Raw genomic sequence first — 18,352 nt, forward strand, 5'->3', positions numbered from 1 at the left:
CTTTGGGTCTTGTCTTGTATGGATATTAAGGGGAACCCCACACCCAAATTAAAATAAGGAAAGGTGTGGGGCCACCAGGCCCTATATATGTTTTTCCCATATTAACTCTTACAGGAGAGAATTTCCCTTCCTAGGGGTAGATTTCATCTCACTTCCTGTTGTCTCCTTCCGTTTGTAAGTAGGAGTCATTTGTAAGTTAGTTGTTTGAAAGTAGGGTCCTGCCCTATATACTCAGCAGAAATTTGGGCCTTAGGTGTTGCTGTGGCCACAACACTGTAAGCCCTCACAGGGCCCTGCTGTGAAATATTAGATCAAGAATTGTAATTACATGCCCCTGTTGAACAGGAGCTGAAAAATTAGGCCTTAGGCACTGGTGCTGGTGCCACAACACTGCAACCCCTCACAGACACTCTAGTTGGAACGCAGGAACGAGCCCTGCTGCAAAGTATTGCATCAAAAATTGTAATTACACGCCCCTGTTAAACAAGGGCTGAAAAATTGGGCCTTAGGCACTGGTGCTGGTGCCACAACACTGCAACCCCTCACAGACACTCTAGTTGGAACGCAGGAACGAGCCCTGCTGCAAAGTATTGCATAAAAAATTGTAATTACACGCCCCTGTTAGACAGGGGCAGAAAAAATGGGCCTTAGGCACTGGTGCTGGTGCCACAACACTGCAACCCCTCACAGACACTCTAGCTGGAATGCAGGAACGAGCCCTGCTGCAAAGTATTACATCAAAAATTGTAATTACACGCCCCTGTTAAACAGGGGCTGAAAAATTGTGCCTTAGGCACTGGTGGTGGCGCCCAGAACCAAAAATGTTCTTACAAGCTATCAGCGTGATGATTGAGGAGGAAGAGGATAATTACTCAGGGATAGTCACTCAGCATCAGCATAGGCAGTCTTTGAAGGATCTGAGATTTCAAAAAAGATTATTCGGTTACATCAGCATCAGGTGCTTGGTAGCTGGTGGTGATCCAAGACTGATTCATTTTTATTAAGGTCAGTCGATCGACCGAGTCAGTGGACAGACGCACCCTGTGATCGGTTACCACGCCTCCAGCAGCACTGAATGTGCGTTCCGAAAGAACGCTGGATGCAGGACAGGCCAGTAGTTCAATTGCATACTGTGCAAGCTCTGGCCAGTGATCCATCCTCAAGACCCAGTAACCCAGAGGATTTTCAGTGGGAAAGGTGTCCAAGTCTGATCTTGCCCCTAGGTATTCCTGCACCATGTAAAACAGACGCTGGCGATGGTTGCTGGAACCGATCATACCTTGGGGCTGCGGACCAAAAAATTGTCTGAACGCATCGGTCAGACGGCCACCTTCTCCACCGCTCCTTCTTTGACTGACCGAAGCCTCAGCAACACGTTGTCCAGAAACAGGAGTTTGTAACCTCCCAGTCTCTGGGAACGCGTTGCACAGACCTTTCTGCAAGGCCTCCCGAAGATGTTTCATCCTCTGCTCCCTCTGCGATGGCAAGATAAGGTCCGCAACCTTACCCTTGTAACGTGGATCAAGGAGGGTTGCCAGCCAGTATTGGTCCTTCTCCTTGATACCACGAATACGAGGATCCTTACGCAGGCTTTGCAGGATCAGGGAGGCCATGCAGCGTAGGTTTGCTGAGGCATTCGGTCTGGAGTCCTCTGGGTCACTAAGGACGACATGGTCCGCAGCCACCTCCTCCCAGCCACGTACAAGTCCATGTGTTTCTTGGGACTGATCCCTTAAAGACTGCTGCTGATGCTGAGTGCCAGGCTCCACCTCTATACTGACACAATCTTCCTCCTCCTCCTCCTCCTCTTCCTGTGTGATCGGCGGGCACGCAGGAACACTGTCTGGATAAAGGGGGCCTTGAGAGCTAAGGAAGTCCTCCTCTTCCTGCCTCTGTTCTGCCTCAAGTGCCCTGTCCATTATTCCACGCAGCGTGTGCTCCAACAGGTGGACAAGGGGGACAGCGTCACTGATGCATGCACTGTCACTGCTCACCATCCTCGTGGCCTCCTCAAATGGTGACAGGACAGTGCATGCATCCCTGATCATGGCCCACTGGCGTGGGGAAAAAAAAACAAGCTCCCCTGACCCTGTCCTGGTGCCATAGTCGCACAGGTACTCATTGATGGCCCTCTGCTGCGTGTGCAGCCGCTGCAGCATGGCCAACGTTGAGTTCCACCTGGTGGGCATGTCACAGATTAGGCAGTTCTTGGGCAGGTTAAACTCCTTTGTGGAGGTCCGTCAGCCGAGCACTGGCATTATATGACCGGCGGAAATGCACACAGACTTTCCTGGCCTGCCTCAGGACATCCTGTAAGCCCGGGTACCTGCCCAAGAACCGCTGCACCACCAAGTTAAGGACGTGAGCCAAACAGGGCACATGGGTCATTTGTCCCTGTCGGAGGGCAGAGAGGAGGTTGGTGCCATTGTCGCAAACCACCATTCCTGCCTTAAGTTGGCGTGGCGTCAACCACCTCTGAACCTGCCCCTGCAGAGCTGACAGAACCTCTTCCCCAGTGTGGCTCCTGTCCCCCAAGCACACCAGCTCAAGCACCGCATGGCATCTTTTGGCCTGCGTACTTGCGTAGCCCCTTGAACGACTACGGAGCACCGCTGGTTCCGAGGAAGAGGCCATGGAGGAAGAAGAAGAGGAGGGGGTGGAGGAGAGAGGTGTGTCACAATCATTAGCATTTTGGAGGCGTGGTGGTGGAACAACCTCCAACACTACTGCACCTTGTCCTGCATCCTTCCCAGCTGCCAGCAGAGTCACCCAATGCGCCGTGAAACTTAGGTAACGTCCCTGTCCATGCCTGCTGGACCATGAGTCAGCGGTAATATGCACCTTACCGCTGACCGCCCTGTCCAGCGAGGCATGGACATTGCCTTCCACATGCTGGTAGAGAGCCGGAATCGCCTTCCGTGAGAAAAAGTGGCGTTTGGGTACCTGCCACTGAGAAACCGCACATTCCACAAACTCACGGAAGGGGGCAGAGTCTACAAACTGAAAAGGCAGCAGTTGAAGTGCTAGCAATTTTGCCAAGCTAGCATTCAACCGCTGGGCATGTGGATGGCTGGGAGCAAACTTCTTTCGGCGGTGCAGCAGCTGGGGCAGGGAAATTTGCCTGGTACAATCTGATGTCGGTGTACCAAAATCAGATTGCCCACAAGTACTTGGCTGTGACACACCTAATTCTACACCTTCATTCCTCTCAGTGCAGGTCTCAGAGAGGACTGAAGGTCTAGTGGGGTTGGAAATCTCAGCTGATGAGGAGCAAGGAGAGGTCCTCTTTGTTCTTTGGTGTGGGTCTTTTAGATACGCTTGCCAATGAACTGCATGGCAGGTCAACATATGTCTGGTCAAGCATGTGGTACCCAAGCGGGAGATGTTTTGGCCACGCGAGATACGCTTGAGACATATGTTGCAAATAGCAGCGGTGCGATCTGATGCACTCGTCTCAAAAAAGGCCCACACCAAAGAACTTTTTGAATAACGCGCAGAGACTGCAGTGCCCTGCACATGTGGAGCTTTGGGGTGTGATGCAGTCAATGTGCTGCCCTTAGGCTGGCCCCTGGAGGGCATCCTGCCTCGTTGGTGATGTGCCGCCTCCTCCTCCTCCTCCTCTCTCCTATCAGGCACCCACGTTGAGTCAGTGACCTCATCATCCCCTCCCTCCTCATCACTGGAGCAAACCTGGCAGTATGCTGCAGCAGGGGGAGCATGACTGCCAGATTGCTGTCCTTCTTGGGCACCCCCTCTGTCCGTGCTCATGTTAATGCCTTCATCGTGCTCAGTATCATCATCAGAGCCTTCCAAACGCTGGGCATCCTCCTGGAGCATGTACCCAACACTGTGGTCAAACAGTTCGAGGGACTCCTCAGGAGGACATGGTGGGGCTAGGGAAGGAGTCACTGATGACATTGAGCCGAGGGAAGAGGCCGCTGCTTTGCCAGACAAAGTACCCTGGGCATGGGTGAGAGAGGATGAGGAGGATGAGGACGGCTTGGTCATCCACTCGACCAAGTCTTCCGCATGTTGTGGCTCAACATGGCCAGCTGCCGAAAAAAAGGCCAAGCGTGTCCCATGGCCACGTGCTGATGAGGATGCACCGTCTCCACGACCAGCACTAGACACAGAGCCTGCTTGCCCTCTCTTATTGGCTTGTGACTGTCTGCCTCTCCTTCTTGGCCTTCCAGACATACTAATGGCCTGTAGCTGCACTAAGCTGGGATATATATGTACTGATACTGCAGCTAGCAAAATCAACTGCCTGCCTGTAGTATGAGAACACCACCAACCTTCTATAGGTAGCTTTAGCTGAACACTGTGAGCAGGACGCACCCCACTAACTTGTAGGTTTAGCAGAACACTGTGAGCAGGACGCACTGCACTAACTGTAAATAGTCTAGCTGCCTGACTGTGGTACTAATAGGATCAAAAGAACACCAGCAATTTTCTTCAGGTAGCTGTATGTACTGTAACAAGACAAGCCTGCCTGTCAGTAAGAAGATAACAGAAACGGATCTAGCTGAACACTGTGAGCAGGACGCACCCCACTAGCTTGTAGGTTTAGCTGAACACTGTGAGGTGGACGCACCCCACTAACTTGTAGGTTTAGCTGAACACTGTGAGCAGGACGCACCCCACTAACTTGTAGGTTTAGCAGAACACTGTGAGCAGGACGCACTGCACTAACTGTAAATAGTCTAGCTGCCTGACTGTGGTACTAATAGGATCAAAAGAACACAAGCAATTTTCTTCAGGTAGCTGTATTTACTGTAACAAGACAAGCCTGCCTGTCAGTAAGAAGATAACAGAAACGGATCTAGCTGAACACTGTGAGCAGGACGCACCCCACTAACTTGTAGGTTTAGCAGAACACTGTGAGCAGGACGCTCTGCACTAAATGTAAATAGTCTAGCTGCCTGACTGTGGTACTAATAGGATCAAAAGAACACCAGTAATTTTCTTCAAAATACTGTAACAAGACAAGCCTGCCTGTCAGTAAGAAGAGAACAGGAACGGATCTAGCTGAACAATGTGAGCAGGACGCACTGCACTAAATGTAAATAGTCTAGCTGCCTGACTGTGGTACTAATAGGATCAAAAGAACACCAGTAATTTTCTTCAAAATACTGTAACAAGACAAGCCTGCCTGTCAGTAAGAAGATAACAGGAACGGATCTAGCTGAACACTGTGAGCAGGACGCACTGCACTAAATGTAAATAGTCTAGCTGCCTGACTGTGGTACTAATAGGATCAAAAGAACACCAGTAATTTTCTTCAAAATACTGTAACAAGACAAGCCTACCTGTCAGTAAGATGATAACAGGAACGGATCTAGCTGAACACTGTGAGCAGGACGCACTGCACTAAATGTAAATAGTCTAGAAGATAACAGGAACGGATCTAGCTAAACTGAATACAGTGTATATATATATATATATATATATATATATATATATATATATGCAACACCTGGGATGCATATATATAGACAATACACTTTAAGTGCAGCTAACTGACTGACTGTCCTGCCTAATCTAGCTAACTCAAATGAAATGACACTGTCTCTCTCTCTCTCTATTTCTCAGCACACCGGAACACACTGCACAGGGCCGCCGTGCAGGTGGCCTTATATAGTGTGGGGCGTGTACTAAATCCCCTGAGCCATAATTGGCCAAAGCCTCCTTGGCTTTGGCCAATTACGGCTCTCTGTTAAGGCGGCGCTGTGATTGGCCAAGCATGCGGGTCATAGTGCATGCTTGGCCAATCATCAGCAAGCAATGCACTGCGATGCCGCAGTGAATTATGGGCCGTGACGCGCCACACGAATTTGGCGCGAACGGCCCATATCGTTCGCAATTCGACGAACGATCGAACAGCCGATGTTCGAGTCGAACATGGGTTCGACTCGAACACGAAGCTCATCCCTAGTCCAGACCCTGCTCCCTGCATTACAGGCCATCACCAATTAGATGTATTCTTTAAATGCAAGTAGCAAACGTTCCCACACCTGATTTGGTAACAGCTTTTTGCATTGTACAGTTTAAACAGCATAGCTTAGAGAGGGGGCAGATGCTGTACAATGATCCAATCACATGTGCTGCAGTGCAAGGAGCCATGCTCATAGCAGGATAAGCAGATTGGCAAAGAGATTCACCAGTGTGCTGATTCTCCTTTCACTGTCCAGTCACAGTGTGGGAAGTGAATTGTCTGTGTAGGTGCGGGAATGCATGTAAATCGCATGCAGCTGCACTAAACACGTGCTGCTTTTATGAAAACGTGTGGGAGGTGCCATTATCTCTTAAAGGCACCCTCATGAACTAAAGAACACATGGCAACACATAGTACCATGCAGTTTCTGTGCAATTGCATTGTACCAAAAGATTCAATGACCTTTTTCTGCAGGAAATGCAGGTATAGCAGCCAATTCAAATGAATGGACTGCTGTGCCTGTGCAAAGTGCAAAGATGTGAACCTGAACCTAGACTAAGGCTGGGTTCACACTAGCTGTGATTGCGGCTCACAGCAGGGGTGTCCGATGTGTGTCTGTTCACCCTTTCTGGTGTGAATCAGGTGCGAATCCAGTCAAAAATTCAGACCTGATTCGGCCAGAAGACACACAGGACCCTTTTGCAATTCAGACAGCGGCCACCCGGAGCTGTGTGAACCAGCTCCTTTGAGAGCCAGTCACACTCTCCTGTCATGCGAATTGGATGCAGGGAAAGCCACATCCAATTTGCATCAATGTGAACCCAGCCTTAGTCAAAGTGAAACTTCACACACAGAACGATGAGGCCATCTTAAAACCGTTCAAACAGATTAAATTTTTTCTGGATAGTCTATTTACCCTGTTTGCCTGGTGTTTAAGTTTATTTATTTATTTTTTAAACAAATTGTCTGACGCTCAGCTATCAGATCTGTATGTTATTAGGATTAAGGCCTGGTTCACACTTATGTATTTTTTAGTTCATTTTCACTTCTTCAGAAACACACTAGAGTCCATTTACCTTGGTTTCCTATGGGTCAGGTTCACATCTGTGCATCTTATGGAAAGGGCCAGGGACTTTTTTCTGGTTTTTGGTTCCATAGACTTCAATGGATGAAAAACGTGTATTGAAAAACGCAAAATGCACCTGGAATATGTAAACTGCAACCTGCATAGGTGTAAATCAGGCCTAAAGCCAAGCTTGTGTCAATGTATTTATTTTTATTTTTCGAAGGAGAGAAAGATTAGAAGTGCAGTTGGGTTTTTATTGCTCCTTGTGTCCCCTTGCTGGAGACTTCCTCTTACTTCCAGTCTGTGACACTCTGTCAACTGTGATCATGAAGAGTGTAATCTTCCCAAAGGTAACATAAATTAAATAAAAGCATGACAGAGGTTCTAAATGCATATGGACACATAGGACAGGAGTGTGTTAGGACTACAGAACCCACTCCTCCCCATGTTACAGAGAAAAGAAGGGGGGGGGTGTCCTGAATTCCTGTCCTAGGGTGAGATTTGTCATCCTAGGACACGAAGAGTGTTTCATTTTATGGGAGGGGTGAACAACGCTGATCTTCCACGAAGAGTGTTTTATTTTACACTTGTGTGTCACACTCCCCTTTTTTCTCTCAGTAATGCTGGTGATAGTGTATGGGGTGCCATGCCCCAACAGCCCAAAATAGATTCCAAAAAAACAGAAATTAAGTTGGTAATTGTTTAAATCAAAAGGCATTTCTTTTGCAAATCTCCAAATTCTGGAACTGTCTGTAGAAACCAAGAATCTCAACTAGATAGAATCATTCAAAGAGCAATTAAAATATTCAGAGTGATCCATAGCAACCATTGCTATACACTACGCATTTTCTCATGAAATGCTTTAATTGGGAAAGCTTAAAGTGTATCTATAGTCAAAATTAAAAATCATATGTTCATTTCCATGTTGTATTTCTAGCCCAGTCCTAATAAAGCGGTAGTCCTACAATAGAAAAAAAATATTTGGGCCACTGGGTGGTTTAAGTTATGTGTTAGTTTAGACCGCATACTGGCACATTATGCTAGACTTACCTTAAAACAAAGCCCTGCTGTGGCACGCTGTCAACGCTGTTGGCGCTTCCACCTTCACCCAGCCTTCCTTCTGGTTTCGAGCTCTCCGGCCATTTGTATGGCTGGGCCGCGATGACATCACTCCTGCACATGCACATGGGAGTCATTGTTGCGGCACAGCACTCTCAATGGACGGCATTACTCAGGTGTGTCATCTAATCAGAGCACAGTGCATATGCCCCAGTGAGGTCCCCAGCCACTACAAATGTAAATATCTCCTATATGGTACACATTTATGGGATATTCACTGTACCTACGGGCAAGTCTTATTATAGACTTACCTCTTGGTACAGGTCATAAAGCAGAGTTTACTATCACTTTATTCTGAACAATCTTGAAGTTTATAAACTTACTGTGTGAAGATCACCACACATTTACTTCCTTAAAATGGATGTAAACCCAATGTCATCCTTTTTAAACTACTGCCATAGGAGTTATCTATAAGGATATACATGCCTCCTGCATGTATCTTTACCTGTCAAATGTCTCCCCTCTGTCTGTTATGAGAGCCGAAAAACTGCAGACTCTGTGGGTGGGTCTGTTGTCTGGAGCTCGGTGGGTGGAGTTGTGATCTCAGTAGACTCCCCGCCCACCTCTACACTCCCCTTGTCAATATGCATTTTCTCCTGTGTATTTCTTACACTGAACTTCTGCTATGATCTCTAACATCCAGTGAAAAGACAGGAAAGTAACCACATGACTTCAGCATGCCAAATCATGCTGAGGTGTGGAACAGCCAATCCTTGCAGAGCTGCTGAAGAAAGGGGTGGGGGTGGGAACATTGGGAGAGGTTTTAATATCATCTGTTTATCTACATAAATATCATCTGTTTATCTACACAACTTACGTTTTGCACATAGGACACATCACATTTCACGGTTCTATACGTTTCACTGTCTCAACACTTTTGACTATTGGGGCCAAATATAGTTTTTTTGTAAGATTTCCTGCATATATACATTGAGGGGACATGTAGACACTATACTAATTATATTCATTACACTTATTAGCACAACACTTATTGTTTTTTATTACTGTCCCAATACTTTTGAATATTTTGTGGCGCCACTGTTGTCCCAATATTTTTGAATACTTTTGAATGTTTGGGGTAAATAGTTATCTGATTGCACTGTCTCACTTTAATCTTGTAAACTCAGGGATCATTTATATTATCACATAGGTATATTTCCACCTTGGATGACTTTTTACCACGTAAGGGGAATACATCCTCTGTCAGCACTTCTTAATATTGGTGTTTTTTGCTAATCTGCTTATCCATAGATATATGTCTTATTTTTTGGCCTAAACTATAGTAGGTTTCAAATATTGGTGGAAGTTTTATGTATTGTAGTCATCTTGACGCAGTGTGATCTGTGGGATTTATTATATATATATTTTTTTCTCACTTGGCACCCATTAATTGGTACAGAGGGCAGCGCCGCTTATGGTCTCATTTTTTCACTTATTTACTGCACAATTAGACCCCTAGGGGTACTAATTAGAGATAGGCAGCAGCCCCTACTCCGTCCTAAGCGCGGATTTACCCTCTTATAACTTAGCAACTCTTTCCTGCTCACTCCTGAGACGGACTATGGACTACAAGATATGTCGTGTGCATAGAGCAATGCACAAGATTGGCAACTAAAGTTCAATGCTCATGCCAAATGGAAATGCGGGGGGGGGGGGACAGGAGAGGTTTGGAAGCTTACAGGGGATGTAATATGGATGCAGAAATACACAGTATACAACTATTTTTTTTTTTTAATGTAAAAAGACTACAGGGCCAATAATTTGTGAATGTGTATGGATCATTTTTGGATAATAGGGATATTGCTTAGTGTCACTTTAAAGGTCCCTTCCCTATCCTCACCCTATGACTGTAGGGAAATGAGAAGCAGCACACTAATAATCTCTGGCACTTTGGTCTCTCCTCCTATCGGTGTGCTCTTTTCATTGCCACACACTTCAGTGATGCTGCTTCTTACTGTCCCTCTCTAAGCTCTGTTGACAAATTCAGGTACTAATTACGCCTGCCATATTAAAATGTATATTAAAGGGTGCATTAATGAATACAGAGCTGCATTAATTTGTTTTCTTTCTGTCTCGAATTCAGCTTTAACTGCTCTCTGGTAAGGCTCTGCATGTCTCAGGACTAGACAGACAGAAATATATGGCCCTTTGCAGGTAAAACAGCTCCTTTTAATGTAACTGAATGGTGTATTTAACCATTTTGTCTGGATTTCATTGCAAGTTGTGTTCCAAACATTTGCTCATTACGTTTCGCTGTACTTAGGGGAACCAGTTACCCTTTCTTTGTACGGTGTGTGTCTCAAGGCTTCATTTTCAGTTTTGACATTAGGGATATTGCAGCGGGGAAGGAGGGCAAGATTCCTCTAGCTGCTTTACTGCAGGGAGACTGGACTACAACCATCCACAAAATACATGAGAACACCTCAGGTACTTTGGTCTACCAGCCCTCTACCTATAACCAAAATATCAGCGCTGGGTGGAGTGACCCTTTAATCCTTGATATACAGTGTGTAATAGAGGGTTGCACTCAGGCAGCTATCAGTGATTGTATTACCATCCAAATCCTGAAGCTGAAACCTTAGATAGATCTGTTCATAACAATGCCCTCCCTCCCCCCCGTCTGTGTCTAAGGCTCTTTGTTAAGCGCTGAGTAGGACGGTGTAATGACACACTAATATGCAGGACAGCCTGGTGTGATCCCAGCTATTCACTCCTGCAATCTGTGTCTTCTTGCTGGAGGAGAAAGGAACAAAAGACAAGAGGCAGAGGCATCTTACAGCCTCCAATCACAGGCGAGGCTGCACAGACACACTGACAGGTCCAGCGGGCAGGCAAATATTAAAAGGCCAATCTGCAAGCGTTGCACAATAGCCAATCGGGCTGAGGCTTACAGGCTGCGTTCTGCTGGCAGAAAAACCAGCCCTCTGAGGGAAAATTGTGGTACCTTTTCACTAGCTGCATCACTGCTAACCACCGCTTTTCTAATTTTGTTTTTCCTTCCTCCCTCAACCGCTAACCTTCCTTTCACGGCAAACTTTTGGCAAAAGCAACACCATTGTTTTGTGCTCCATTGAGTTCCTCCCTGCAAATGCCGTTCAGTCAAGGAAGCCATTAAATAAGATACACACACGCACAGAGGCACAAGGAGATAGCAACGGATCAAGATCGAGAACAAATATGCAAAGTGGACACTTTCCACAGCAGACTCCTCGCCTCGTCTCCTAGGGCAGCTGAGACGCAGCGGAAGGACGGAAGATACGGGCGGCTGTGGAACAAAAGCACACTGAGGAGAAGGCAAAGACAGAAGAGAGCGTGAGAAGGAGGAATTGCTATCACGGCTGAACCTGGCACCCGGCGATGCAACCCACAAGCAAGCTTTTGAGCCTGTTCCTCCTCATCTTGATGGGCACCGAACTCACCCAAGTAGGTCATTACCAATCCTTTCATTTTTCTCTGATGGATCGCAGCACAGCGCTATGTTGTTCTCTGCGTTCCATCCAGCCGGCTTTTCTGTCCACGCGTGCACGTTGCAATTACAATCACACCTGCCCGAACCTCTGGGGCAATTCTGGAATTTTATTCTGGGCATATGTTGGCATTGTTGCCTCCCCCTTTTTGAGTAGTTCAGAGGTCGTAGGAGGCCACTGCTGGTCGTGCTGGATGGCTATAGTGAAGGATGAGGCTGGCAAAGACCATTTGCCGTGTGTAGGTTGTGGCAGAAATGGTAAGAGCCCCATCTATACCACAGATGATAACCAACCTATTTCCTTGGTCAATACCTATTCTGGAAAACTTATCCCTTAAAAATGTCCCTGGTTTTCAAGACCAGCTATGCCTTTGAAGTCCCTCACTCTACACATTGCCATCAGTTGTAAACATGTCTTATCGGTCTTGGGACTTTTTATGTTAAGGTTTACTGCCCCACATTTAAAAGCAAAAGAAAAACAAAACAAATTCTAGTTAGACAGAAAAGCACAATTTGGGTATATCATTTTTCTGAAGGCCTACTTGTGCCTTACCACACTTCTTGAGTTTAAACACACCAGCTTAGCAGCGGAATGTCCCTGGAATGTATTTGGAAATGTTGGCAGCTATGCTTGCACTCCCAATCCTTTAAAAGACAGCCATAGCTTATGTGCACTGTGGCAGACTATCATATATGTATAAAGGTAATAAAAATAAAGCAAAGGGTTGAATTATTTTAACATCTTGTTATCAGATCTCAAAGTGTGTGTGTCAGTCTTTAATTGCATCCAGCTGAATTGCTGAGCATTTGTATTAATGGTAGAATGAAGTGGTCTACTATGTAGTACCATCACAATCTTTCCATACAATTAAATTGTAATTTGGTAGTGTTTCTGGAAAATCTCACACTTTGGCCATATCTCAGGAAATGATCACCAAGATGATTGTACAGCACACAAATCTCAGCGTGTGTGTGTGTAAAAAGCGTACAACAGATAACAGTGAGAAAGTCTTAAGTTCTTGCTTCCTGATTGCCTCCTGAAGATATGATGCATCTCCCAGGCTGAATGGGATAATGACACACCACAGCAGAACCTGGAATAAAAATTCTGAAGTGTTGGTTTAACAAAAGCGTCAGACATCATGTTGCTGTCCAGTTTTACTTCTACAGCCACTGCCATTCAGCATCTTCTCATTTGCCATTGAGTGACGGTGACATTTAAATGTCCTTTCTGTGCGTGTGGTGGAGAGATCTAGGGGGGCAATTAGCTGGCTGGTTACATGTGAACTTTATCCATTGCTAGCTAACACAACCACCAACTGCACAGATTTGTTTGATTAGCCAAATAGGAGTCAAGTAGGGAGGATTTGCACGTGTCTAATGAGATTATGAATAGAAAGTGAGCAGAGAAGCCAGGAAACTGATCCCAATTAGACCTGGATTTCAGAATCATAAGCTGGTGGATCACATCTAACTCTAAATCTGGGGAATGTTGGGGGGGGGGGGGGTATAGTCACCAATAAAAGCTACACAAAGTTAAGAAATGTTTATTGCTTCATTGCTGTGATGTTGCAAAGTGCAATAACCCAGAGCAATAGAATTTCAGCAGCATTTGGGGCTGTGAGATCAGAGATAACTGTAGGTGGTTGCTATGAGATGCGGTGCTCCACACGTGCACAATGTCACTTGGAGTGGCTTAGCTTGGAAGAGTTCTACCACAGATGGAGATGTCAGTGCTTTGTGACTGCACCGGATGATTGACATCTTGTTTGTGTTACCTGTAAATAGCCTATAATAAAACTGTCTGCAGAGCATTCCATGCAATATGTAAAGTAGCACTCAGTTAATGAAAAGATGCTTAGAATTTGAGTGAGGTGGCTGCAGAATAGGCAGACTTAATGTATTCAGCTTTTGCTCACTTAACCAAGATACCGAGAGGGTCTGATCGATGTAAACACTCGAGATAAAATGTGCCAGCGATGGATATCCTGCGTTCATGTACCATCAGCGAACAGCTTGCTTAATTCTAAACACAGATATAAAACAGGAACCCCAAGAAGTTGAGCATATTCTTCTGCCAGGGACAGGCGGTACAGTACAAGCTCCCCTGTAATGCACAATCGTACACGGCACTGTCTAACAATCAGTGTCACAGCCGGACATGCACCTCCGCCTCGCCGCAGTACAGAAGCGCTGATGATGAGTGGAGAGACGGAGAGGCAGATAAATTGCTACCTGACTGTTGAGCGAGGATTTTTCAGGCTGGTGGGGAGCCGTGCCGAGAACAACACAGAACAGATCTTCCAAAGTGACTTTCAGATGCAGAAGGATGCTGGCCTTTATTGCACACACAGAACAGAGCTGCAGAGGTAATTGGACATGAGCAGCAGGGCTACATCAATCTTTGTCCTATTTCCACTACATTACACATTCATATATGATCTCACACGCTGCTAGAAACAAACCACCAGTCACCACTTCTCTTGTCATTAGGCAGGACAGATCCCAACAAGACCAGTGTCCAGGCTCTATTTATATAGCTCTGTCATATTCTGTAGTGCTGTACAGTGAACACCAGTCGAGTTTACACTCTAATCTCTCACCAGTCACATTATTATTATATATCTATAACTTATTCTGCAGAACTGTACAGGGAACATTGAACCAAATGAGCTTACACTCAATGTCCCACAAGTCACATACTGTTATCATTTATTTAAATACTGTAGATCTGACATTCTGCAGCGCTGTACAGTGAACACCACTCCAGAGGAGCTTACACTGACCACAGTTACACAACATTACTATACGTTACCTTCCTCTGGATCAACTGCGGATTTGGGGTTCTTTATGTGCAGGTTTTTAATGTATTTGATTGATTGGTTGAAACTTGATAGATTTATGTCTTTTTATAACCTGACCAACTAACTAACAACTAGCATTTAGGATTTTCTGCAGTACATTGTATCAGTCACATCAGTCTCTGCACCAGAAGAGCTTACATTCTAATGTCCCCACCACAGTCACACACTTTATTTTACATGTATATAGCCCTGACATTTTTTGAAATGCTTTACAGAGAACATTGTGCCATTCACATTGGTCTCCAAGTCAGAGAATGTATTTGTGTTTTGGGAGGAAAGTTGCACTAACATGGAACACAAGAAACATGTATCTGCCTAATATTAATGGCTAAGGAGCCCAGCATGTCCATGAATAGTGTTAATCAGTCCCTAAGCTGATGTACTGGGATAATCTCACATGGTAGCAGAATGGCTAAACAGAAAAACCCTGGCATATACACCGAATCAGTCCACTATATCACAGAGATTTTCTAAACCCATTGGAACAGTAAAAGTTGTGCCGATTTAACAGAGGTTTGGTTTACAGATGAACAAACAGTAAATCCTGCAATCAGAAAAATAGGACTTTTAGGAGCTGAGCAGTTCTTAAGAATCCTCTCTGGACCAAAAAATTGGTGCCAAACACCAATGCTTTTCTGGCAGCTCTGGTAGATGCCAAATCCATCTGTTGTTGTGGGTACAGAAAACACAGAATACACTTGTTAGCAGCCAACTTGTACAGAAGCCAATGAGGGTCATTTACTAAAGACAAATCCACTGTGCACTAGAAGTGAAGTCGCTGTAGATCTGAGGGGGACATGCAAAGACAATAAAAAACAGCATTTTTTGCTTGTACATTATTGGATGATATAAATCAGCAGAGCTTCCCCCAAGATCTACAGCAACTGCACTTGTAGTGCACAGTGGATTTGCCATTAGTAAATCCACCCCGTTGCGTGTCAATAGTAAGGACAATTATGCTTTGTATATGCTAACAAAATTGGGCCAAACCCTTCTGCTAAGACTCAGATGTCTGTGTGTGGGATCCTGGAACAATTGGAGGTATGATGCTGTGATGGGCGATGTCTTGGCCCCTCTATAAAATTGAGGGATTGAGTTTACTCCATGTATTTTTTCAGGTTTTATTTCATAACTTTCCATAAGGGAAGGGTTGAGGATAACCAAACACGCACAACAATGTTTCATGCCAGCAGCCATTCATCATATCTTCCCCCAATGACACTGGAGTCCCCCCCCCAAAAAGGCACTTTGATGTTGCAGTTATTTATCCCTAACTTATTCTTCCTGCACCGAGCCAGCATGAGGTGACCAGATATTTCTCAACTTTACTAGAGTACGTATGCCCTGTACGAGAGAGTGATTACCAGATAACCCCTGGTGGGTGTCATGTTATGCGACTTCATTATCTCTGCTTTTAATATGATTTTATCACTTGCTACAACTTTAAACTGTTATGATGAATTTATTTTGACAAACTAGGGTCCCCTCTGGGCTACACGTGCCATGAACCTGTTATATGGAGTCAGAGATTTCCTACATACAGTGACAGTTTAGAAGCTCAGTCTGTGGGCTTTTGGGGCAATGGGCACACTCTGGGGGTGGTTTATGCTAACAGCTACACCTTTCCATAAGGCTAATTATTCTGCCAATAAACCCTCCTATATGCATGCTTTTGGATAGGTGAAACACTTTACAATGCTGTACTAGATGCTATAGCAGGGCCAAGAATAGAACTAATGCTATGAAGTGCAAATAAAATCGTTTTCTTATATTTCATATACAGCAAAATCTGCTATAAAACTATGCACAATCTCAACCTCACTGACCACACAGTGAGCATAGTGGAAGAACTGCAGAGAATAACGATTATTACCACCTAGTATAATGGATACATAAAATAAGGAGAAGTGAAATGCCTTAAGCATTTTCATGTCTGGCATTGATAGCCTTCACACCACCATAAAACCAGTGAACCATCCTGGCAGCACCTGTGGTATTTCCTGAAACTCCTGTGTGTGAATGCTAGCTTTCTGAGATTTAGAATTTCCATAGATTTATTCACAAATTCACTCAACCCCATGCAGCACATACAGCACATGCTCAAGCTTGGCAATAGGTCAATCAGCTAAATGACAGGGTGTGTGTCTACTCAGTGTCTCTACCCAGTCTCTCAAAGTCAGGCTGTTGCATTGGTCTTTCATCATAAGATAGGCAACTTATGATGCCAACCATTCAGTGGGGTTGATTTATTAAAAGACAAATAGACTGTGCAGTTGCTCCAGAGCTTAGTAAATGAGGGGAAGCTCTGCTGACTTCTATCATTCAATCATGTGCATGCAAAAATGCTGTTTTTTTTTTATTTTTATTTTTCTTGCATGTGATTGGGTATTCTTTGCAAAGTGAAGCTTCATCTCAGTTACTAACCTCTGGTGCATCTGTACTTGAAAAGTGCGCAGTCTATTAGCCTTCAGTAAATCAACCCTAGCCACTTCAGCCCTGGACCATTTGGATGCCCAAAGACCAGAGCACTTTTTGCGATTCGGCACTGCGTCGCTTTAACTGACAATTGCGTGGTCGTGCAACGTGGCTCCCAAACAAAACTGGCGTCCTTTTTTCCCCACAAATAAAGCTTTCTTTTGGTGGTATTTGATCACCTCTGCGTTTTTTATTTTTTGCGCTATAAACAAAAAAGAGCGACAATTTTGAAAAAGAAAGCAATATTTTTTTACTTTTTTCTATAATAATTATCCCCAAAAAATATATAAAAAAACAATTTTTTTCCTCAGTTTAGGTCGATACGTATTCTTCTACATATTTTTGGTTAAAAAAAAAAAAAAATGCAATAAGCGTTTATTGATTGGTTTGCGCAAAAGTTATAGCGTTTACAAAATAGGGGATAGTTTTATGGCATTTTTATTATTTTTTTTTTTTTACTAGTAATGTCTGCGATCAGCGTTTTTTATCATGACTGCGACATTATGGCGTACAGATCGGACACTTGACGCCATTTTGGGACCATTGTCATTGATACAGCGATCAGTGCTATACATTGCACTGATTACTTTAAAAATGACACTGGCAGTGAAGGGGTTAACCAGTAGGGGGTGCTGAAGGGGTTAAGTGTGTTCTAGGGAGGTGTTCTAACTGTGGGGGGGATGGGCTACTTGTGACACGACACTGATCACTGCTCCCGATCACAGGGAGCTGTGATCAGTGTCCTGTCACTAGGCAGAATGCAGTCACACTCACAGAGCTTGCGGCCGACGTATATCGGTGTGACATGGTCCTTAAGTGGCTAGTGTGTCGCTTCCCACTAAAAGAGGGAATTTACTTAGTGCTGGAGGGACTTTCGGTCAAATTCTGCAGACTTCCAGGACCAGCTCACACACAGCTGAATCACGGTCCTTGTTTCTGTGCAATTCATTGCAGTGAGATTTTCAGCCCATTCATTTGAATGGGCTAAAATCGCACTGGATCACACCAAAAGTAGTACATGCTAGGGTTGCCACCTCATCCCTTTAAAACCTAACACATATCAATTACACAGGTTCTGTGGCTGATTAAGGTGGTAATTAAACTCACTTGGTGCCTTATCTGCATAAAATTACCCTCAGAACCTGTGTAATTCAGGTGTGTTCGGGTTTAAAGGGATGAGGTGGCAACACTAGTACATGCGCTATTTTAAAAAAGCATTGCAACCAGATCGCATGGTACTGTGGTGCCATGTGATCCGATGCAGGCAAGTGCAGTGTGCTTGCAATCTGCATTTGGGGTGTCATTAGGAATACAATGACACCCACAGCAGAGGGCACACCCAGCGTGTTTTGAACACATATGAAACACACATGAAAAATGCACATGAAACACAGGTTTCCAGCACCGCATTCTGGTATGAACGGGCC

The 18,352-nt window shown here is 44.9% G+C and overlaps 1 protein-coding gene and 1 long non-coding RNA gene across 2 annotated transcripts in view; one reads left to right on the top strand and one right to left on the bottom strand.

The window, feature by feature from the left end:
• Nucleotides 1-18,352, bottom strand: part of LOC141108218 (uncharacterized) — a 753,340-nt gene that overhangs the window by 699,449 nt on the left and 35,539 nt on the right. The gene's annotated exons all lie outside the window — the stretch shown is intronic.
• The window catches only part of OLFM1 (olfactomedin 1), a 104,644-nt gene continuing 97,169 nt past the window's right edge, over nucleotides 10,878-18,352 (top strand). The window contains exon 1 of the mRNA XM_073599599.1: nucleotides 10,878-11,543. Coding sequence (XP_073455700.1) covers nucleotides 11,478-11,543 — 66 coding nt within the window. The 5' untranslated portion in view covers nucleotides 10,878-11,477. The remainder of the gene's footprint in view (nucleotides 11,544-18,352) is intronic.

The sequence above is a fragment of the Aquarana catesbeiana genome, linkage group LG09 (assembly GCF_042186555.1).
Source record: "Aquarana catesbeiana isolate 2022-GZ linkage group LG09, ASM4218655v1, whole genome shotgun sequence".
Taxonomy (NCBI): domain Eukaryota; kingdom Metazoa; phylum Chordata; class Amphibia; order Anura; family Ranidae; genus Aquarana; species Aquarana catesbeiana.